At 44.3% G+C, this 24,519-nt stretch overlaps 1 protein-coding gene across 1 annotated transcript; it reads right to left on the bottom strand.

The window, feature by feature from the left end:
• LOC147430516 (uncharacterized) lies at window positions 1-2,032 on the bottom strand. The gene is made up of 5 exons (XM_086493554.1): window positions 1,894-2,032; window positions 1,325-1,401; window positions 1,158-1,239; window positions 882-972; window positions 1-91 (listed from the first exon to the last, which is right to left on the bottom strand). Exons 1-5 carry the CDS (start codon window positions 2,030-2,032, stop codon window positions 1-3), a joined length of 480 nt encoding a protein of 159 aa, XP_086349680.1.
• Between the last annotated feature and the right edge of the window lie 22,487 nt (window positions 2,033-24,519).

Here is a 24,519-nt window from a genome sequence, read left to right as displayed (position 1 = left end):
TTATTGAAACTCGAGGATATAGATAGTAAGATGTGCCGCGGTGGTTGAAAACTCCCAAAGCAAAACCGTATGTCCTCCCCAAAATGCCTCACTGTTAAAGACCCAAATGCCAAGTTCTATAGCAATCATGAACGCAAGTCTCAACTATTTAGTAAACAAAATAGACTTAATTCAATAGACATAAAATTGACTTTAATTGACTTAATTCAATAGACTTATTAAGACTTTAATTGATCATAAACACAACCCTCTGATGGCGCAATCAACTCAGAAATTATTGGTGCTAATACTTGCCCATAATGGCCAATAACAAAGGCTTGAATGGTGTTTATGAGACAGCCAATGATGGTGCTAAAAGGTAGCCCAATAGGGCTCTGTAAAGACAACCAACTATGGGCCCTAGGAGCCTCAACATGCACACAAACCTCAGCCCAATAATCAATTATGAAAGAGCTTGAAAAAACACAGCCCAATGAGCCCATCACTGCACAAAATTCAGCCCTCAACATGCACACAAATTTCAGCCCAATAATCAATTATGAAAGACAGTGAACTCTAGACAATGGATTCACAGAATCACTACCTGGCCCAATAATACCTATCCATAATGGCGCATAACAAAGCCTTGAATGGTGTTTATGGGGCAGCCAATGATAGTGCTAAAAGACAGCCCAATAGGGCTCTGTAAAGAGAACCAACTATGGGCCCTGGGGGCCTCAACATGCATGCAAACCTCAACCCAATAATCGAATATGAAAGAGCTTGGAAAAAAACATCCCAATGAGTCCATCACTGCACAAATTTCAGCCCTCAACATGCACACAAATTTCACTATTATGAAAGACAATGGACACTAGACAATGGATCCACAGAATCACTACCTGGTTAGGTAGCAAATTGGCAGCTTGAGGCTTGAATTCAGTGGCCAGTCTTCATCCAGATTCCACGGTCCACCATGGCTTGAGCCTTGCACTAGTTGAAACTTGAAGCTTCACACTACTTTGAAGCAGCCCATGGTTGCCCTTTACTTACTCTCTTAGCTACCTTTTGCTGGTCTTCTACCTCTTTCAAATAACGCCCTCTTGCAGGCCCTTGTTGTCCTCTCGAGTCTCAGCTGCGATCTTGGCTGCCCTCTTCAACAAGACCCTCCAACAAACGATTGATCGTGGTCCCAAGGGCCTTATCATGCAATGAATGTTGCCACCCAAGCACAATCTCCCTCCCAGGAACAACAACCACCTGAGAAGATGTTCGAAAAGGAGGATCTTAACAGATGACAAGATCAATCACCTCACATAATGAAATCATCAATAGACATTCTTACCTTCCTGTCAAGAAAGGCAGCACTAAGAACTGTCAGCGCTTCCTTATCTCGAGAATCATCTCCAAAAAACGGGGCCACTAAACCATTGTTAACCAGGAAAAAGTTCACATAAGATGCAGCAAGACGGGTACCTACTACCGGCTACTCTTGTTATCCCATCACAAACCTGCCAGGAATCTTCACTGGTTCACACAGAGTTGCGCAACAGATTCCAAAAACCTGCTGGTTTGACTTTCGCAGGCAGCAGAGTACGAAAAAGAGGTGCGCAGGGGTTTCAGACTTCGAATGATAAGGTTCGGGGCCTTCGGACGTCAGTTTGGGGTACTTCAAAAAAAAGGTGGCGTTTGAAATGCCTTTGCAAACGCGTTTGTACGTATGGGTTTGCACGGGAATGTTTGCCTATGCAAACGCGTTTGGTAAAAACACTGCGAGCATGTGCCCCTCTCTAGCCGCTCATGAGAAGGAGGAGGTGCAACCTTTCATGTCAGGAATCGCAGTAGATGAGAAGCAGACGTCTCCAGCTGCCCATCAGCACAGAGAAAACCCCCCTCTCCAATGCAGGAGTGTACCGATACACTGTGCCACATCTTCTTCGACTTTCTCAGCCTCTCTGATGTGCTGCAATGCCACCTTGTCTGCAAGTCCTGGCATCTCCCTCTCAGCAACATCGACTACATCCGTCGCAGACTCTGCTGCTTTTCCCACCATGGCACCATCCGCTGACTGGCCCCGTTTGCCTTTGCCGTGAAGAAGGTGATATGCATGTCTGTCCAAGACCCACCCCAACAGGAAAACCTACTTGTTGGAGTACCACCCTAGAATTGGCCTCGCAGAGATTTTACGGAAGTTGTGTCGTAGTTGCAGCCACACATGCTCTTCTATGTTTGCGGTTATTTAATATGTTGTATCCATCGCGGTCTCTGGCTGTGTACAATCCAGTGGCAGACAGTCATAAAGTCTTGCCCGATTTCTCTCGCATTGGAGCCCTGGAGGCAATCGGCATGCACTACAACGTTCTTAGGAAGAGTTACACGATAATCGCATGCGGAACCGCGAAGAACTCCCCCGAAACATATTTTCATGGCAATGGTGATCCTGTCAAGAAGCCACTCTATGTATTGCATGTGGAGATATACCACTCAGATATCGGCTCTTGGGTGTACCACTCACATTTCATCACTGATATAGGGGTGGTAAAGGGGGAAATCGTGTGGTGGCAAGGTCGGTACCATTGGATTATTGGGAGACCTGACCGCTCAGTAGATGTGCTTGTGGGAAATAATAATCCACATCATCATCCAATCAGCATCCCACTAGGCACACGGGTTGCACTCCTACGAATCTCCCGTGAAACGCCTTGTAACTGCCATCACCTGTATATTTAAACCACCTCTTCGTAACTAATAGATCAGCCCTTTCATTGCCCTCTTGGCTCATAGCCTTGTGTGTGTGTGTGTGTGTGTGTGTCTGCGTCCCTTTTCGCTCTGGCTTAACAGCCTTTCACACACTCTCTCTCTCTCTCTCCAAGGCTAGCGCCTTCTCTACATGGTATCGTCGCAGCAGGCCATCCTGGCTGCCCTGTGCGGAGCCCCACGTCCATGACCCTGCGCATTCTCTGCCACGACAAAGAGCCTCCTTGCTGGTAACCCTTGCTTCCCTGCGCCAAGCTAGCCATGCCTCTTGCACCAATCTACACGCAGGAACCAAGGAGCATCCCTCGCCTCGCTCGAGATTTCTTCAAGCCTCTCCTTGTAGCCAGTGCTCACGACCCCAAGCCAGCAGATGCCGACGTTGTTGCAAACAGTCCAGACAGGCTAGCCACGACCTCAGCAGATGCCCATCCTGTTGACTTCCACACTGCAGGCCTAGGTGACGTCGCACCGGTGAATGACATCCCTGCAACCCAATCGGCCGTTGCTAACACTGCTGCAGAAAACGAGGCTTACACCCAGCCTGTTGGAGAAAAAGACGATGGTGAAACTCCTGCTGCCCTTGAAACAACTCTTGCAGACAACCCTGCTGCGGCCAAGACTGCCGCCCACGCTACAAAAGAAGGGGTTGTCAACAAAATCGCTGCTGCACATGATGCTGCACCACCCAATGATGTTGTTTGTGCTGCAACCATCATTGAAGGCCTGCTCTCAAGCCACGCTGCTCCGGTGGTTCAATTCGCTCAAGCTTGGCCTGTCCAAGCTGCTGACAACCTTGGCGGATCCCTGCATGCCGCAACTCCAGACGGGACCCTCGACGTCCTTGCAGCCAACCCGGTTGAATCAATCAATGTCGAAGCTGACATTTTACTGGCCCCTTGTTGCCATGACGCATTCCCTGCAGCCAATGATCGTGCTGCGTTCGATTCAACAGTGCGTGACGCTACCCAGCTTGCGGCCAAGACAGCCGTCCATCTGGTTGCAGACGGATCATTTTGTGTCACACCACGTGCCGACAAGCTTGCTGCAGCTGATGTAGATGCCAATATTGATGGTGATGCCACCATAATCGAGGCCTTCCTCCGGAACCTTGCTGATGCAGAACCTGTCGTGGAGGTCCAACCCACACCTTCTGTTGCGAACCCCGTGAAGCACCCTTCAAGGCCTCTGATGACGCTTCACACAGCCCGGGCATCCATGAATGGCGAGCCCTTGCATGCACACCTGCATGCCTCACGCGTCGCCAGCCATGTAACCAAGAAAACCGTCAATGACCTTACTGCCGCATCCCATAATACTGACAATAAGATGGTAGCCGTCATATCAACCAAGGTTGATGACGTTAGTGCGAACCCCGCCGCCATCAAAACTGATGGGAGCCACGCCATTACCGACCTTGGTGCAGCCCTCAGATCCGCCAAAAATGCCGCCAAAGACAGGGCTTCAAACAATGTTTCCGGACCCACAACAATACAACCTTCGTCTGTAGATGGCAATGGTGTCGAGACCATCATTGGGAACCTGGCTATTGCCCCTCTGATTGTTGGCGCCACTGCTAAAGCCCTTCTTGCCAACCTGACCACTCCTCATGTGGTTAAATCCACCAAGGCATGGGATGACGTTTCAAGCGCTGCCCACCCAGCCAGCCATGCACGTGTTTCCAATCTTGATATTGATGTAGCAACCAACTACAAGCCTCAAATATCTTGATTGCCTGAGCCATGCACCCTACCTGCTGCTAAAGGTCATCTGAGGCAGGTCAAACCTCAAGTTGCTGAACTTAATGATGAGGCACACCCCTCTGCAGCAATTTACTGCGAGAATTCAACCTGGCCATCTTTCCCACCATCATGGTCTTCCATTGTTTTTGATCCCGGTGGCCATGTCTACAAGACCTCCAACTTACTGTAAAGAATTAGGATGCAAGAGAGCTACACAAGACAAGCACAAAGCACACAGAGATGGAAAGCTTCTTCTTCTTCTTCACAGAAAAGAGAGTACAAAATGACTAAGTGCTAAAGCTGAAAAGTAGCACATATGTACATGCGGTCACTAAGTGTGAACTCGCTAGAAGCGTACTAGGCTGGCACTATAAGTGTAGTCCAGCTGTAGAATCACTGGCAGAGATCCTCCGTGTCGGTCACGTAACGCGCCAGTGAGTAAATGCCGTAAGCGGCCAAGACCCGTAGTGGATGCCAGCTCAAGGTGTAGAGCTCGACATCTCAACACTCCCCCTCGAGCTCTGCATGTCGCAGAGTCCAAGCATAGTCCGGAAACGTCGAAGCTTCTCAGCTCCGAGGGCCTTGGTAAAGATATCTGCTATCTGCTGTCGATGTCGCCCGCCAACACTCGCTCTCGAACGTAGTGGTAATGGACCTCTATGTGTTTGGTCCTGGCATGGAACACTGGGTTCCTAGCCAATTGCATGTTGCTGAGGTTGTCACAATGGATGAAAATCTGCTGGTCCACCTGCACTCCCAAGTCCTCAAGTAATGTGCGTAGCCAAGCTACCTCGCACGCCGCAACTGCTGCACCTCTGTACTCGGCCTCTGTGCTCGATAAAGCAACCGTAGGCTGCTTTTTGCTGCTCCAAGTAACAGCAGCACTCCCAAAACAGAACATGAAGCCACTCGTAGATCTCCTATCAACAATGCTACCTGCCCAATATGCATCTGTATACCCATACAATGCTAATGGTGCATCTGCTGTATAGAACAATGCGTAGTCAAGAGTACCTTGCACATACCTAAGTGTGCGTCGCACTCCATCCAAATGTGGCTTCCTCGGAAGCTGCATGAACTGACTCTCCAAGCCTACTGTGTAGCTCAAGTCTGGCCTTGTGATAGTCAAGTAGATTAGACTACCCACAATCTTCCTGTACATGTTGACATCCTCAACAACATCACCCTTCTCTGCACTCAGCTTTGCATTCACATCCAAGGGAATAGAAATTGGCTTACAATCAGCCATACCATACTTTGACAACATGTCCAAAGCATATTGTCTCTGTGATAGCCATACACCCTCTGGAGTCCTGATCACCTCAATGCCAAGAAAGTAGCGCAACTCGCCTAAATCTTTCATTTCAAACTCCTATTTGAGAAGACCCTTCACATGGTCAATCTCCATAGCATTGTCACCAACAATAATAAGGTCATCTACATATATGGTAATGACCACAATCCCCACATCACTCTCACGTACATAGAGTGAATGATCAGCATGAGCTCTCCTAAAACCAATACTGACAAGATACTTGGCAATCCTGTCATACCATGCTCTAGAGCCCTGCTTCAAACCATACAAAGCTTTGAGAAGTCTGCATACATAATCTGGGTAACCTGGATCGACATAACCAGGTGGCTGATCCATATACACTTCCTCTTGCAACTCACCATTCAAGAAGGCATTCTTTACATCCATTTGATGCATAATCCATCCTCTAGATGCAGCCACTGCTATGACAGCTCTCACAGTCGTCATCTTTGCCACTGGAGCAAAGGTCTCCTCATAGTCTATGCCATACGTCTGTGCATAACCCTTTGCGACCAGCCTTGCCTTGTGACGCTCAATGTTACCATCAGCCTTATGCTTGGTTTTATACACCCATTTGCAGCCAATAGCTTTCTTGCCACTTGGCAATGGCACCAACTCCCATGTGTCATTTGCTTCCAATGTAGCCATCTCTTCATTCATTGCATCATCCCAATGCACATTTCCAACTGCATCCTCAAAACATGTGGGCTCCACATCCTGTATCACCTTAGCCATGTAGGCTTGGTGATGCGCTAGATACCCATCATAAGTCAATTTTTGAACTGGATTTCTGACTCTATTAGATCTGCGCGGTCCTGGGTCACTCCTTTGCCCTCTAGCATCTTCTTGTACTTTCCTTACACCAGGTGTCCTGACAGTCGGAATTCCAAATTCCTCATCAAGACTTTGTTCAGAACCATCTGAATCCATGTCTACATGTGAAAAACCTCATGATGCATCAGCCATAAAGGGAGGTTCATCAACCTTTTCCTTTCCTTTTCGTGATACATTCCCTATACCTGTTGGTGGAGTAACCTGCGTACGTAGTCTACCATTCCATGGTTTCTCAACAGAGCCACGAGAAGAGGACTCTTGTGGTCCACTCAAAACCTGTGACTGTGGCCTCACATTTTGTACAACCACATCATCTTTTACATCAGCCCCAATAGTGCCATGTGCATTACTGTACCAGCTGCTCATCTCATCAAAGACTACATCTCTGCTCACTCGTAATTCTCGTGTAGTAGGATTGTAGCACCTGTACCCCTTTTGTTCAAGGGAATATCCCACAAGAATACATTTCTCTGCTTTAGGATCCAATTTCCTACGCAACTCATCTGGTACATGCACGTAAGCTATGCAACCAAACACTTTCAAGTGTGCCAAATCAGGCTTTGTACCTGTAAACGTTTCCTCAGGTGTTACATCATGCACCGCAGCTGTAGGTGTCCTGTTCATAATGTACACAGCTGTATTTACAGCTTCAGCCCAGAAATGATGAGGCATGTTCTTCTCATTCATCAATGCACGTGCAGCCTCTGCAATGTGCCTGTTTTTCCTTTCTGCGACCCCATTCTGCTGTGGAGTATATCTGCATGTAAACTGCCTGTGTACACCATGCATTCGCAGAAAATCTAAAAAATCATTGGAGAAGTACTCTCCCCCTCCATCTGACCTCAATGTCTTGATTTGCATATCTGTCTCCTTCTCAATCATGACTTTGAAGTCTTGAAAATGACCAAACACTTCACTTTTGTTACGCATGAAGTAGACCCATACTTTCCTTGTATGGTCATCAATGAAAGAGACATAATACCTGCAACCATGTATACTTGCAGTATCGGTTGGACCCCAAACATCTGTGTGCACCACCTCAAGTGGCTTTTTACATACACTGCGCTCATGTGGAAATGAGCCCTTTGACTGTTTTCCAAACTAGCATGCTGCACACACTTTATGCATACCATCCACCTTGAATTTGGGCAAACCTTTTACAATCTGTTTTGATTGCATGCTGCGCAATCTCTGCTCATTGACATGGTCAATGCGTTTGTGCCAAATGTCAACATCAGCCACAACACCTGTGCCCTGTGCAAATAATGCAGCTTTTACCTCAGGCATGTCTACATTCAGCGTAAACATTCTGCCCACACATTTGCCCTCTGTGATCAGCTTACAGCCATTCTGGAAATCTTCTACATAACAGCCATTTGGATTGAAGCGAACCTGCAAACCCTGCTCAACCATTTGTCCAACAGAAACAAGATTCTTTGTAATGTTTGGGACATGAAGTACATCTGCTAAGTACTTTGATTTCCCACTCTTCGTATTTAGAGGTATGTCCCCTACATGAGCAATGGGGTGAGCTGTGTCATCTCCTGTCTGCACATAGCCTGACACATCTGGTTTGCGCATATCTCTAAACCACTCTCCACGAGACGTCATGTGATTAGAGGCACCTGAATCCACATACCAAACATCATCTTGGGTGGAATTCTCTGCAGTCATTGTATTCATTACATGCTGCATAACAAACATGCGCTCGTTTTTGCTGTCATCTGCATCTCTGCTAGTAGATGCATAGTTGCCCTGTTCTCTCTTTCTACTTGCTTTTCCCTTTGGACAGTCACGTGACATGTGACCTCTTTCCCCACAAGTCCAACATTCTCTACTATCTGGAGTATGTTGCTGCCTGCTTGATCCTGCACCACGACCTCTTTGACTCCCCCTGCCTTGAGACTGGTTTCCCCTGCCACCTGTATTGTTTTGATTTGATTGACCTTCCAGAAATTGGCCCCTGCAACCCCTTGGGCCTCGACCACGACCTCTACCTCTACCTCTGTTGGAGTTAGAATAGAAGGCCTGTTCAAAATTATTTCTGCCATGAGAAGAAGATGTGTCAAGGTTCTTCTCCTCAAGAATAAGCATAGAAATCAAATCTTGGAACACGGGGATGTCGTCTCTTGTATTCATGGAAGACCTAAAATGTACATACTCATCTCCTAGACCATCCAAGCATGCACGGACAATGTCATCGTCTTCCACTGAGACTTTAATAGATCCAAGAGCCTCAATGATACTCTTGATCTTCAAAGCATAATCATTGATGGAGAGGTTGTTCCTCTTAACCTGATTTAGCTCCGACTTTAGTTGAAGCTTCCTGGCCTTGGTGTTCACCTCGAACACTCTGCCTAAGTTTTTCCATGCAATGGCGGGGGTTTCAGCATCCTGTAGATAGCCCATCATGCCATCTGTGATGCTCATAGAAAGCCAATACATCACTTTGCTCTGGCCTTGTTGCCAGTCCCTCAAAGCTTTCCTTTGTTCTGCTGTAGCGTTTGCCTCGGGAATCTCTGGTTCCTTTTCATTGTCTCCTTCTACATAGTCCCAATAACCTTTTCCTTTTAGGAAATTTGTTATTCTGAACTTCCATGCAGGGTAGTTATTTTTCTCAAGCTTCTCAGTAACAATCTGACTGAAACCGTCAGACATCTTGAAGCACCAAGACAAAATAGCTGCAATCTGCAAAAACCTGCAAATCTGCTGAACCTGCTATCGTGGTTCCTGTAACGCTTTCTACACTCAACGAGTGTCAACAATCAAGCGTTTCACAACCACTGTACTTGTACAGTAAAGCTCTATATACTGCACTTTGGAGACCTGTTCAGAAAGGGATTGTGATGCTCTTGCTCTCTTAGCCTCTCTTGCCTGCACCAGGCTCTGATACCATGTAAAGAATGAGGATGCAAGAGAGCTACACAAGACAAGCACAAAGCACACAGAGATGGAAAGCTTCTTCTTCTTCTTCACAGAAAAGAGAGTACAAAATGACTAAGTGCTAAAGCTGAAAAGTAGCACATATGTACATGCGGTCACTAAGTGTGAACTCGCTAGAAGCGTACTAGGCTGGCACTATAAGTGTAGTCCAGCTGTAGAATCACTGGCAGAGATCCTCCGTGTCGGTCACCTAACGCGCTAGTGAGTAAATGCCGTAAGCGGCCAAGACCCGTAGTGGATGCCAGCTCAAGGTGTAGAGCTCAACATCTCAACACTTACACCCTCAGCTGAAGCCCCAACTACACCATGAAAGGATGTTGAAACCTCACCTTGGCTCCCTTGCAGTTCATTCAGCCAATGATAATATCATGCTTTCACTTTGCTTGGGGGGGCAAATGTGCAATTTACAAGCTTGTGAAATCACTCATGGAGTGACCCTGAAGAAGCCTTTCAAAGCTCGACCAAAGCAGCAATCAGAGCTGCTAATCTTCTTCATTACAAAGTCAAACCTTGATCCAGGTTTAGACCACGAAAGTCACATCAAGAATAATTGCATACGCATATTGTATTTTTCCAAAGCATGTAGATCTATCTCATGATCACATCACAATATGCACACATACATGCCTCTGTATGGACGATGTGTCTTATGGGGGCGTGTGGGAAATAATAATCCACATCATCATCCAATCAGCATCCCACTAGGCACACAACGGATTGCACTCCTACGAATCTCCCGTGAAACGCCTTGTAACTGCCATCACCTGTATATTTAAACCACCTCTTCGTAACTAATAGATCAGCCCGTTCATCGCCCTCTTGGCTCATAGCCTTGTGTGTGTGTGTGTGTGTGTCTGCGTCCCTTTTCGCTCTGGCTTAACAGCCTTTCACACACTCTCTCTCTCTCTCTCTCTCCAAGTCTAGCGCCTTCTCTACAGTGCTTGCATATGACATGTCAAGAAAGGAGTGGAGGGGTACTAACGTCTTTGAATGGGGGGATTCCCTCATGGGTATGTTCTACCTTAATTATCAACCTATATTTAAGGAACTTAGACGATCATCGACAACAGCAAGTAGCTCCAACATGTCTTCAAATGACTCAGCTAGCTCCAAATGGCTCCTTTTGGACTTTACGAGTGAAAAGATGGTAGAAGAGAGCTCTTTGCACATTGCCACTCACTTTTCGGACCTCTATGGCAGACTTGATCTGTGCATATTTGATCCCTACTCTTTTGCTCCGGAATCTAGTCCGCTCACATCACCAAAAAGCTTTATCGTTGGAAAAAAGCGTCCATTATTGGACTCCTGTTTTTTATTTGTGCCATGTCCTTCAGTTGAGGTATGACTGAGATCTTTGTAATCACTTGCTAACTTTAGTTTCTCATTACGCATTGAAGGACAAAAGGTCAGATCCTCTTGATATAAACTTTTAGGTATTCTGTTGGTTAAGCTTTACAAACCTTGAAATCTATTGTAAGCTTGAAGCTCTCACAACGTAGATCATACTTTACAAATAGAAACAGAATTTTGGAGGGTTTCTTTAGGATTTTCTAGATGTAAAGGAAATCTTTGGAATTTTTTTGGCATGCAACAGGAAGCTCTTATAACCCTATCCTTTCATCATCATGATGTCGCTCGAGAGGCACCACACAATTGAAACCCTCCTTTGCAATTTCCTTGATGTTGTTGAATGCTTTGTTGCCGGCTTTTGATATCTTGATTCCATACGCAGGTAACTCTTGCACTTGACAGTTACACTTCCACACAGTCAGTGCACTCCAACGTATTGTTGTCTAATTTAGCTTTAACTTGATCTCATGCTCCAAAAGTTCATGTTTGCACATGTAATGTTTTCTTCTCTTGGCTTCTCACACATCAAGTGGTCTTTCCCAAGGGCCCACATCCCGTTGTGAAGGATTGGGCGACACCTCAAACCACCGCAAAGAAAAGAGGATGAAGAAAATAGATTTCATTTTCACTCATGAAGTTTTTGAATTTTACACACACTCAACTTCAACTAGTCTCAACTAGCTTCCCTCTGCATCGCTACAATTCTAACTTTACTTGGTTGCTTTAAAAGAAGCAAAAGGATATCAAATGAGAAAAGTGAAAAAAACAAAAGAAAATAATTTCACTTTTGATAATGAAACCAAGGGATTCACTTCTTTTCCAAATGCTCTTTCATGTGTTGGTAGAAACTTCATAGATGCTTCCATATAAACAATCAACTTGACCAAAAGCCACTCAAATTAAGACCAATTTGAAAATCCACAAAGTTCGGCAAAAGACTCCAAAAAAGCGATGGAAAACTTGCAACACATAGTCTTAAGTCTACCCTAAACCAGCCGCTGTCGGGGGACAAGGATTCACAAGGTGAGCCGAGAAGGCACGGGACCCTTGGCTGTGAGAGATGGAAGAGAGAGAAAACAATAGACATAGATAGATGAGTGCCAACAAGAACCCAAAATGATTACTATATCATTAGAATTATAACAAAAAAACCGTACATTATGTGGTCTAATCGACCTCTTATAATTATTTGGATGACCAAAAATTCTCAGTAAATTCATTAGCTCTAGCAATAAAGTCAACCTAGAACCACTGCTTTGCTTCCAATCAAAATCGTAATCTTAGAGTCTTCCTGATACATGTCCAAGCCCTCAATGAACATAAATTGGATATGGCATCACACAATGGCAATCATATAGATGTTGGACGACCTGAACTTCTTTTCCCAAAGCCTTTGAACACATAGCACCCCTTAGTAGCTTTCAATTTCCCAACCTAAAGAAGTTAATAGCATATCTCAATCCAATCCCTACTTCCTCTTCTTGTTCTTCACTTGCTTCCTCCCTACAAGCCTTTGAGAGAGTTGCTCTTCCTTTGCTTTAAAAAAGAGTATAAGGTGACTCTTGCTATTGCTGCTTCCCCCATCATCTCCTATTTTGTGCTATTTTCTTCCTTGATCGACTTTGTCTGTTCCCTTCTTCCCTTTTTTCTTCAATCCCCTCTTTTTGCTCTCCTCTTCAGCCTGATTCACAAAGTAGAGAGAGAGAGAGAGAGAGAGAGAGAGAGAGAGAGAGAGAGAGAGAGAGAGAGAGAGATCCCTTAGCTCATTCCTTCTCCCCTTCTCCTTGCTTGCACCTTCTCTCTTCCTTTGTTATCCGAGTATATCAAATCTTGATATGTCAATTCATGTCCTCTTTGCTTCAGAAAGGTTTTGTCATTATCTATTGCTTTCGTTTTTTGCAATAGGTTGTGTGTTCCTACTACAGATGGAGAGCTTCATTGATTATTTCTGCAATGATTTTAATTTTGACTGTCGCTCCATCGTTGTCAATCAGGGTAGCTTCCCCATTGTAGTGAATCGAGATTATGATTTCATGAGCCCTTCTAAAATCGGTTCCCCATGGCGGTAGTCGTAGAAAGCTGTCTAACGGTAGGCACTTGGCCCACACCATGATTCTACTATTTTTCTTGCTATCTTCACTTCCTCTATTCAATATTTGAGATTGCTATACATTAACTATCAATCTCTGTACCAACTTGCTCCTAACTAGTACCAAAATAATGCTAACCAACACCAAAGTGATGAGAAACAATACCAAAACTGTTAATGTAGCATTCTTTGCATAAGCTCATGTACCAAAAGGGAGATAACCAGTACCAAAGTGATGACAAGCAGTACCAAAATTTGATAATGTAGAATTATTTGCATAAGCTCATGTACAATATTGTGAGCATTTGGAGCAAGACAATGGATCCAAGCTGAAACTTTTTATTTGCAACTGTGGGCTACCAAATACAAGTGATGCACACTAGGGTCTCCAAAAACTGATTGTCGCAAAAACAACATGGCCCACTACCAGCATGGAGTGAATAGTGCCAAATTCTTAAGAAAATCTGGTACTAGATAACACCAAGTTTGGTACTATTCTAGCACTAAATTTTGTACACTCTCCAATGGTCAAAACACTCTCCAATGGTTAAAACATCAGAAAACAGTGATTTAAGCACTCAAATTTGATGATTAGGCTCACTAACATGTAGTCGCGAACCTCAACAAAATTGACAATGCTTACACTTGAATGAAAGAACAAAGAGAGAGGAGCACAATGCAAGTTTCATAATTCAAAACCGATTACCCAATCATTAGAAAAGTTGATTACAAGCTGGAGCAGCTTCGTAACTTGAGCGTATGTTTTTAGAGCTCCTTTCTTCTTCCCAAGATAAGCCTCTCTTTCACATTAAAGTTATTGACCTTTTAAATGGCTAGTGGCTGGCTCACATGGACCTTTACAATTATCATGACAGAATTACATCTCAGGGAATTGACCTTCTACTCTAGAATTAGAATTTACACATAGTATCACTACAGTGGCTTGAAAAAACAATAGAGTACAAATATGGTGTCCGGGTACGTGTTCGGCCAGGTGGGCGCTCGTTTAGTCAATCCCCTAACAACTCCCTCAACCATTTGATCAACATTTGGCACGTTTGGACTGAACTCAACATTTTTGAAAGATGTTTAACTCTACTTCATTGTGGATTCACTTGTGGTAGAAGAGGCACTACTTGTTGTATTATCTACATATTCTTCCGTTACCTCTTCGTAAAGCTTACAATTGTCCACTGGGTACACTGCTTCTCTAGTGACTTGCTAAAATATGGTGTACACTTTCAAGCGCAAATCCTTTTTTAGAGTCTTGTTTCTCAAGCCCTCTATGAGGAAAGGTCTCATCTTGCTGTAATTCTTTAACATGACATCTCTCTATGTGTTGCTTAAAGCAAAGAAAATATTTCTTCACTTTCTTGTTTTCTTTCTATTTAAAGGTATAGATTTGGGACATTGTGTTGTGCTTTATTCCCCTTTTAGAGAACTCCTCAGCAAATTCTCACAGAAGTTGCTCAATATTGGAAAAATATATGTTATTCAATAGCTGGAACCATGTTAATGTTGTTTCCTCCAATGCCAGTCCAAATCCCTTGTACTAAGTATGAAAGTCCGCCAATTGTTCAGCTCTCAAAACTTGCTTGAAGAAATATGTGCATATGGATCTCTTTACCCATTGTACTTTTTTGGCAACACACTCTGCTACTTGAGATGGCCTTGTAAGTTCCTTGTAATCACTTGCTAACTTAAGTTTCTCATTACGCATTGAAGGACAAAAGGTCAGATCCTCTTGATATAAACTTTTAGGTTATGTTGGTTAAGATTTACAAATCTTGAAATCTATTGTAAGCTGGAAGCTCTCACAACATAGATCATACTTTACAAGTAGAAATGAAATTTTGGAGGTTTTCTTTAGGATTTTCTAGATGTAAAGGATTTTTTTTGACATTTTCTAGTGTCAAGCTCAACTTTATACCCACCAAAGCCTTGCCAAGCACAATATTTGGCATACATATCAACTAAGGTATTGCCAGGAATAACATTTGGATTGCATATTAATCGAAGCATTGGCAATCATTTTCGAGTACATCTTCGTCAATTCCATGAAGCTAGTCAATGATTAGCATACATATTGACAAAAACTTAGCCATCTGCAACATTTGCATGCATATCAACCAAATCATTGATAATTAGGACATTTTTCTTCGATAGCCTATGATCAGGTTGATAGCAGATGCCACTCAATTTTGTTGGGTGATGTTAAATCCAAAAACCCTGTTCACGTGTTTGAGTTTTCCCTTGTTGATGTAGAGCACTACAACACCACACACCTACAGGGAGCTACACACAACATAGCTATCATATTTCAAACAAGGATGAAGAGAGGTCAATATGTTGACCTAAACATCCACTTTCATCAGCCCATTGAGAAAACACTCTCAACTCAACACGCTGTCGTGCGATGGCACGTTCATAATGTGAAATTAAAGTATCTACCTCACTCTTAATGTTTATGATGTGTGGGACCAAATGCTACAATTTACATAGTGTGATATATGCGAAAACGAATGTCACGGTTGTAGTCGTGTACATAACTTGCCGGGCGGGCGAGGCCCTACACGTGGAACCATGGGATACTTTTTCACATAAATATATTCCTAATTTGCTTTGGTAATGTACAAATGTCAAGTGTTTCGAAGTGGCACGCTCGTTTTGCCTAGAAAGTTAAATGCGGGCAATCTCGGCCAAAAATAACAGGTTTCATGTGCTGGCATGAAAGACGTGTCCAAAGTTCTTACCAAGTGGGAAAATGAGTTTCAACATGAAATTTGAGCCCAATGGGATTTTTCCATAGTTTTAGGGATTTTTCCCAGCTCGTTTGGGCCTTTTTTAGGCAAAAAGTGACATTTTTGGGCTAAAAATGGCCTAAAATAGCCTTAAAAATTCTCAAAATGCCACATTAACGATTCTGGCGTTGTTTCTCAAGTTGTGTGGGAATTGTTAGAGCCAAGAATGAGCTCATTTGGGCACATGAGCAAGGAGATACAGCCATTCCTCTATAGGGTGCTAGTGCAGTCCCGTGCTGCTTCCACTACATGGTTGAGGCTATGAGGCCTCCAATTAGGGTTTCCCCTCCTCAAATAACTACTTGGGCTTCTCCAATGAAGTACTGAAGCTTCCATGAAATGGTCACGACTAAAAATCTAAGCGTAAATTTAGGGTTTTTAATAGGTCGAATGAGCACTGTATCTATGCAATTGGGAGCGAGGCTACACCTAATCTTCACACACACAAGAGTTTTGAGTTAGTATTGGTTCTTTTTCAAAGTGGAGCTTTTATGGTTGGAGTTTTGTTATTTTTTTGTGTGTTTTTGGCTTCAAATCGTCTACGCCTTGCTTAAGTTTTCTACGAATCCTCACAGGTAGAGGCCCGGCGCTTTCCTAGTCGCACTGCGCACTTCTTGACACGTTTTTGGTGAACCCGACACGAAGTAGGCTAGGGTGAGGGTTCAAAATCTTCATTTAAGGTCTCAAAAGAAAGTTTTAAAGCTATGGAGCAATAAGAGAAACAGGGGGTTCGGTTTGATCCAGTCACAATGCAAATGTTTCAAGCTTTTGCAGTGTTTATGCAGCAGCAACAAGCTGCAGAAAGGAGGGAGCTCTCCTCAACCAAAGCGCTTCAATCTGTGGTGAAGAAATTGGACCAATTTAAAGTTAAAGATGTAACAAAGTATCTTTGTGGATATGTAAAGGAGATGGAGCTTCATCGAGTGCCCGAAGCAGAGATGGTGTAAATTTTTCAACTTGCTGTGGTTCCCGAGATCAGAGATTGTTAACCCTCACGGCTCACGGACACCCCATCACCTACGACGGACGCGTATTATGTATTTGGTAGAGTTAGGTACCGGGCTTGTCGGACCAATAGGAAAAGGGTAAGAGTGATCGCCGATGAGAGGCGCACTCTAACTGGGACATTCAAGGGATTAGTTGGCTAAGCATGGGCGCCCAAGTGTGAATGGGGTGAGCTCATATAAAAGCCAACTAAACCTAAAATTCACTCATTCTCTCATTTGTGCAATAGAAGCGTGCTCTTGCTCCATCTCCATCTCCATCTTCTTCTTCTTCACCTCCTCGTGTGTGTGTGTGTGTGTGTGTGTGTGTGTGTGTGTGTGTGTGTGTGTGTGAGAGAGAGAGAGAGAGAGAGAGAGGGAGAGTGTGTGTGCGATCAAGCATTACGAAGGCACGGCGGCGACGAGGCGGTTGAGCGCGGCGTAGCGGCATCTCCTTCTTCTTCGCGGCGAGGAATCCTCTACGGCAGGAGCATAAGGCGGTGAGTGACACACCATTGCCCTCGTTGAGCTTACTAGTTAAACTAGTTGTGTGCTTGGAGCCGTCTGCGGCTCGCACACGGTGCATTGGCAAGTCCCTTGCTTCGACAGTGCGGCAAGGAGCGCACATTTTTGGCGCCGCTGCCGGGGAATAGCCCTGCACTAAGCCCAAGAGGCATTTTGTGCTTCTTGTATGAGTGGTTTGCAGTAGGAAAGAAGAGGGAGAGGAAGGCGTATTTTTTCTGCAAGTTGTTAATTCTGTTTTTATGTTGCGCACAGTTTGCATTTTCTGTTTTTCTGCTGCGTACATTTAGTATTAGTTAGCAGTTAGCAAAATTTTGTTTTTCTGTTTGCACACAGTTAGCATTAGTCACACAGTTAGCATTTCTTGCGTTTGTTGCATTTTCTGCATTTTCTAGTTTTCTGCATTTTTTGTGTTTCCTGGTTTGTGCACAGTTAAGCGCACAGTTAATTAATTAAGTAGGTTAGTAATTAGGTGAACCACTGATTAGCAGGTCAGTAGGTAGGCGAGACTGTAAGTAGGTAGGTGAGGTCAACGCGCACCAAAACGCGTACCAAAAAAAAAAAAAAAACTTCAAATTTTTTGCAGAAAAAAAAATTAAAAAAAAATTCTCAAAAAAAGTAAAAAAATAAAAAAATCGAAAAATAAAAACGTGAGTGAGGGGGAGGTTTAATTTTTCGAAAATAAAAAACGTGAGGTATAAAAACGGACGGGTTGGTTTGTATAAAAGATAGACCGAGATCGGGATCATTTCCCCAAGCCCAAGCCCAAGCCCCGGCCTCAGTCCTCTGTCTTATGATATATACTAGACTCACTCTTATATATATACCCTACTCCCTCAAGAGGGAATGAGAGCATGTGGGACAAGTCCTCCACTCTCCTCCCTTCTCTTCCCACTTGCACCCTTAGACTTGCTATTTGGAGCCTAGTTCCCCAGCTAGGAAAAGACTGTTTCAGGCTTTTCTGGAGCAAAATAGAACCAAAGGGTGGGCTGTAAAGCACAGCGCGTCCCTCCTAGCGATACGCTCATTTCGAGCTATCACACGGCCCATTCCACGACACGCTCTAAAAAATCTAGCAAAAAAACACGCAAAAAACTAGTCACAAGGCCTCCTAGAGTAGTTTTTTGACACCTTAGGGTATCAAAAGCACATGCAGTTACGCTCTGGGTGGGTGCTAGAACACGAGCATATTGAGGGTGCCTCTGTTCATACGGACACCCATTACCCATCCACGATAGGCTCTAGACCCTCAGCGGGGACACAAGGTAGCACCACCCAAGACCCTAAAATAGCCGCTAGTGATTCCTCCTCCGACTCAGAAATCATGGAAGCATACCCTACCCAAAACACTGAGAGAGAAGGCCATGCACCTCCCGAAGCTCCACAGCCTAGTACTAGTATGTTTCGCCGTTTCATGGAAACATTAGGTAGAGCTACTCGCTCGGAACCTGATGCAAATGAAGCACACAAAGGGGGTGGGGAAGTGGACTCTCCTTTCACATCGCACGTGGACCCCACACCCCCAAAGAGTGTCCATGTGGATATCGTGCCAACTTCTTACCAAGAAGGCCCTGTTGAGCTACCTCCTTCAGAAGTTCCCTCTAGAGTACCGTTGGTGACAAGTAAAACCACGGGGAGCAACATTGCTTCTACCTCACAAGAAAACATTAACACGTCGACTCTAGAAGGATTGTTCATTAATGATCATTGGACATACGACCTCCACACTGAGGTGTTGACGGATCTACACTCTAGCCATGCCTACCATGTAGGATGGATAGAGATTGTACGATCCACCTCTAGTGCCACAAGCCTCGAAGATCAACAGAAAATGATCTGTAATGTTATCCATGGCATTATTCAATCAGAAAGGCAAAAACGAGGGGTAAATATACTCTCAACTGACCCCATGAGATTTCTGGATACGAGCAAGGCTCAACAGCCTACTCTATCACAAATGGAGACTCCTCTAATGAGTCCCATGGACCCATCTTACGTCATTTCACCTGGGGTCTCTATGCAATCTGAGCCTCCGAGCGACAACTTTAGCTTCCCTAACTTGGCTCAACCCTCTATTAAGGAAAACACAGTGCTCACTCCAGGGATAAGCCTGACAGAGAATGTACCGATGACATCTACGGTTAGCGCAGTGCCACTACCTAGTGTCGTAGTACCTAATATGGTGCCTCGACCGTATGTGTCTCTAGCCCCTTATGCACACATGGACCCCACACCTCCAATTGTACCACTTGTTCATGCTCCTCGAGTGCCGCTCCCTAGCCCTTATGCCCAGTTATGTTCCATATCCTGCATCATCCACACATATGCCAAGACCGGTACCCGTCCCTCTCCCACATATGATTCCAAGAGTACCTCCACCGGCCCTGCCTCCTCACATAGGTGACTTGGCAGCGTTTGCTCAAACCATAGGTCGATCTATCGCGGAAAATATGCGTCATGCATTTGATAGAGAGCCTAGAAGTAAGGCAGTACAAATTGCCAAACTCACACAAAAATTCAATGGGGACGAAGATGCTAGAAAACACATTGAAGTGTTTGAACAAGTATGTGATTCCTTAGGGGAACGCAACGAACTACATAAGTGCAATGCCTTAAGCTTGACATTAAGTGGGAAGGCTGGAGATTGGTATAGAACCCTAAGGGTGGACGAGAAAACAATCTACCCTACCCTTCGAAGGTTGTTTCTAAAGGAGTACATACGAAAAGGTGTGCTTTGGGGTGTAGCATCTCAGCTACAGAAGGCCGAACGTAAGGAAGGAGAGTCAGTAAGGGACTTCATTAGTCTTCTAAAGCACTTAAACTCTCGCTGCCCTGTAAATGAGCGCTTCAACAATAAACAACTGCTTGATCGATTCATTCGAGGGTTGAGGAATGAAGGAATCTATAATGGACTAGTGATTAGAGGTATCACAACCTGGGAAGATGTCACTGCGAATGCAATCCAATTAGAGGACAACTTGATGATAGCAGGCATGAGGGTGTCTACTGACACGAGATCCACTAGCTCACAAGCCATTGAGTATGAACCCATGACTACAAAGCCCATTGCCAATGAGCCAAAGGTATTTGAGACATTCTTGACAGACCTCACCAAGGCAATCCAAGAGTCTCTTAAGGATAATCGACCCCCTCAAAATAGTCACATGTATCCAAGAAGGGAGCAACAATGGTGTTCCATTTGCTTGGATCCACATAGCACTAGTGAGTGCCTTACGGTTAGAGTAAAATTTAATGGGACTTGCAACGCATGTGGTAGGTATGGTCACCAAGATAAGGATTGTTTAATGATCAAATGTATGATGGCAAATAGACCACCTGTAGCCTGGACGGATGCGCCTCGAGCTCCTGTATTGATGCCTGCTCCACCTGTTGAGAAACTACCGCAACACATGGTCCCTAGATCTCAAAATGTTGTACAAGCTACACCGCTACCACCTTTATTCCATAGGTGACCAAAGGCCTTGCAGTAGGTACATTGTGGACATTCAATGGAGATATGGTCCTTGGATTTGCATCTTGAATACCAAGTCTCCATCTTTCGGATTGGTTGTCTTGTGTGGCTAATTTTTGCAATCTGCCTAGCCATCTCTTCAATTTTCTTGGTCCAGGATCCCTTCTTTGATTTCTCTTTTTCTCGTTCATTAGAGCTGCTCTCGGAGCTACTGGACATTTCACTGGAATCAGAAGTTTCAGTAGCAAAGCTACTGCTACTGGTCCTTCACTTCTTGTGGCTCTTTTCCTTCTTAGCCTGTTGTTCCAGATTTAACGCCCTTTGGACCAAATCATTGAATTTTTTTGTAGAGGCTGGTACTTCTTGTTCCCTAAGCTTCTTGCTTCTAAACCCATTCAGGAACCATGCCCTCAATCTCTTCTCAAATGGCGGTTCTTGCAACTGCCTGGTTAGCTCTTTTATCTTGTCCACATAGCTGCGGACTGACAAATTCCTCTGTTTGATCTTATCTAATTTACAGAGAATATCTTCGTCCCCTCTATTGTCGGAATATTCGAACCTGAAGGCCTTAAGCAATTTGTTATATGATATCAACTGGCATGCAGGGTAATGGTAATACCATTTCCTCGCTGCCTCCTTCAAAGTTTTTCCCCCCAATCATCTTCATCAATGTTTTTTAGTTCAGCATACTACTTGAAAGCTCATATGTGAACATCTGGATCATCCTTTTTCCCCCCTTTGAATATTGGAAAGGAAACCTTCAGGGAAGCTGTGTAATCATTTTGATTACTATTGATCCTGCCACTTCTCTTCTTGGATTCAGAATGACGCTTGGGAGCCTTCTTGCAATTGTCAGTGTCAGCATCCCAATCAATCTCTGTCTCTCTCTCAGTGTCAGTGTCTTCTCTGGTTTGTCTGCTAGAAGTACGGTGACTTCCCTTACTGCCCTTGGTATCCTCATCTTTCTGGCGCGACTGAGAACTCCTGGAACTCTTTGCCTTCCGTGCTTCCCGTTCTGCCCGCCGACGTCGAGAATGACTGGATTGCTATGAGTCCTACGCCTCATCAGCTTGACTATGCTCCTTCTGAGCCTCAGTGTCATTCATTTTCTCTTGCTTGGGGTCAGACTCTCTTCCTGACTCCTCAAGAATGGGGTCCACACAAATGGTTGATTTCCGGCCACGATTGGATTTTGGTGCCATTGCCGAAAACTTCAAACTGGGAGAAGAGTCTTTCAGTCAACGAGCTTCAACTCAAGCCACCATGATCGCCAAAATGGAATTGGAGCTGATCTCTTGAGACAGCTAATTCCAGTGTTGGAAGATTTCAGCTACTAGTGTGGGAAGATTTCAGACAACAGACTGGACAGGAATCAGAGACTAGACTGGAATGTGGATACTGAAACAAGAATCAGACTTATGTACTAGAAATAAGGTTCAGATTCATATTCAGATTCAGAAGGCTGGACGAGAAGTAAGTATAACTGAATTATATGCCATGATTGGGATTACAGATCAAGATTACAGCGAATATGATTTATAGAGAGAAAGTACAGTCGAAAATACTGCCAATGATTCTCAAGTACAAGTATAGCCAAGGCGCTAACCCAAATGATAATAATTGCCAACCAATTACAATGTAATGGGCCCTATTTATACACTTCGGGTTTACTATAGTAATTACCATAGTAATTACTAAGTAATTCGCTGCTCATCTTCTAAGAAGACATTCCCACATAGTGACTATCTAGCCGTCTACAGTGAACACTGGACACTCACCAACATACACGAACACTTGATTAACTTGGACTACAAAGAAATCAAAGATGCTTACTTTCGTCTCAATCGGAAAAAGGTCAGTTTAGTTTATATGTTGTCTACATGTGCCAATTGTTAGTCTTATTAAAATCATTTTTGTTGTTTTAGATTGGTAGGCGGATGGAGGCAGCCATGAAAGTGCAGGAGGAGTAGACCAATGTAAGCATCTCTAATGCCACATTGTAAAGCCTTCTATTTGATGGAAATTCAAAACTTTTTTGCCATTATAGTATCACCTTCGTTGATTAAGTTTTTTAGATTTTGTTTGGGTGTTTGTGTGCCCACCCATGTGTGTTTGTATGTATATCAAAGAGCTTTGGGATGGTGTCTTTTTTTTTCTGGGGGGGGGGGGGGGGGGGGGGGGGGGGGGGGGGAAGGGGAGGGGGCTTCTTATTTTTCTCTCAACGCTTGAGAGAGATAGAAAGAACACACACACACACACACACACACACATAGAGCCATGGCAGCACATGCTAGTGCATCCTCCTCCCACGCAACAACAGCATCGGAAGAGACACACACCCCCCTTTCGCGGTTTCTTCTTTTCTTAGAGGACACAAAATATGTTGGACGCAGTGATCTTCACGGATTCTTTACCCGCACAGTGGACTTACAAAAACCATCCAACTCCACAATGACACTTTTCATGACATCGTAGAGTATATGCATTCACATATACTCAAGTATGCTATGAGCTTTGAAGACAACGCCATGCTGTGGTTTCCATGTGATCTGCTTCTCTACATCCACAAGGGCGACACATCATTTTCAAAGAGACTAGCTCGCTTTGAAGTGATTGCAAAAGAGACAAACCACTTCCGTCAAGTGACAAAATAAGTTGCAGACTCCTTCAAGAAGCACAAAATTGGGCAATCTTTCTTGTCCAAGATTGCCACTCTCTTCTTCCTCTCGTCAATGAGGACTCCTCCTTGGAGGAGATGGAGATCTCACATTTGGTAGTGGGTGGGGTGCTGGCGGATCATAAAGATCCCAAGGCCGCGTCTATACATGTCCAAAGTGAGCAAAGACTGCAAGCTGCCAAATATCCCCATGGCTTGGAAGAAGTAGTTGCAACAAGAGAGTAGATTGTTGGCACCTCTGAGGTGGCTGACCCCGAGTTTCGTGACCCTGCTGCGATTCCCAAAGTGGAGATTAGCCATCTTAGCATCATAATTATAGAAGATGAGGAGTATTTATTCTTACATGATCTTGAAAAGGCTTTTGGTGTTTGACTAGATGAGTGTCTTAGCATCATATGCACCAAGATGGAGTTCCCCCTTGATCCTACACCAGAAGCTCTTGATGACAAGCTACTTCCATTGGGGAACTCTATTGCTGACACAATTGCACTAGTGATAGCGGATATTCTTGCTGCAGAGCAAAGCAAAGTCACGGATGAGGAGTTTGTTGCCACACAAGCCAAAGTTGTTGCCAAACAAACTCCTATCCGCCCCAATTCATGTGGTTCGTAGATCCCCCACAAGGTTAATGAGAGCAAATTCTCTATCAACCTTCTATGTTGATAGTTCAACCTTTCTTCTTTGCTTTTGCTTAATTACAATTCTACATGATGTTTTGGACATGGACCTTTGGGCTAGCCGGAAGGGAGGAGAGCGCATGGTGTTTGGGCCTCAAGCTTCCCTAACACACTACATTGACAAACTACTAATGCAAGATGTGTGCATCATACAGAAGGATTTCTCCCCGAATGGCCATTTTGTTTTGTGGGTGCTTAAGGCCACAAGTAAGCTCCAATGTTTAGCCACCATCCCTCAAACAACCCATGTAATTATACTTGTGAAAAAATCACTTGCAATTGCCACTTTTGGCACTGGCCCTGGGGGTTGACAGTGCCCAAGCTATAGCTACTTTTGTACTTACATCCATTCTACCCAACGCTATAGATCATCGTAGAGAG

Source organism: Adiantum capillus-veneris, chromosome 21 (genome assembly GCF_014529385.1).
Source record: "Adiantum capillus-veneris isolate H3 chromosome 21, ASM1452938v2, whole genome shotgun sequence".
Lineage (NCBI taxonomy): Eukaryota > Viridiplantae > Streptophyta > Polypodiopsida > Polypodiales > Pteridaceae > Adiantum > Adiantum capillus-veneris.
This window is presented reverse-complemented; position numbering and strand designations above follow the sequence as displayed.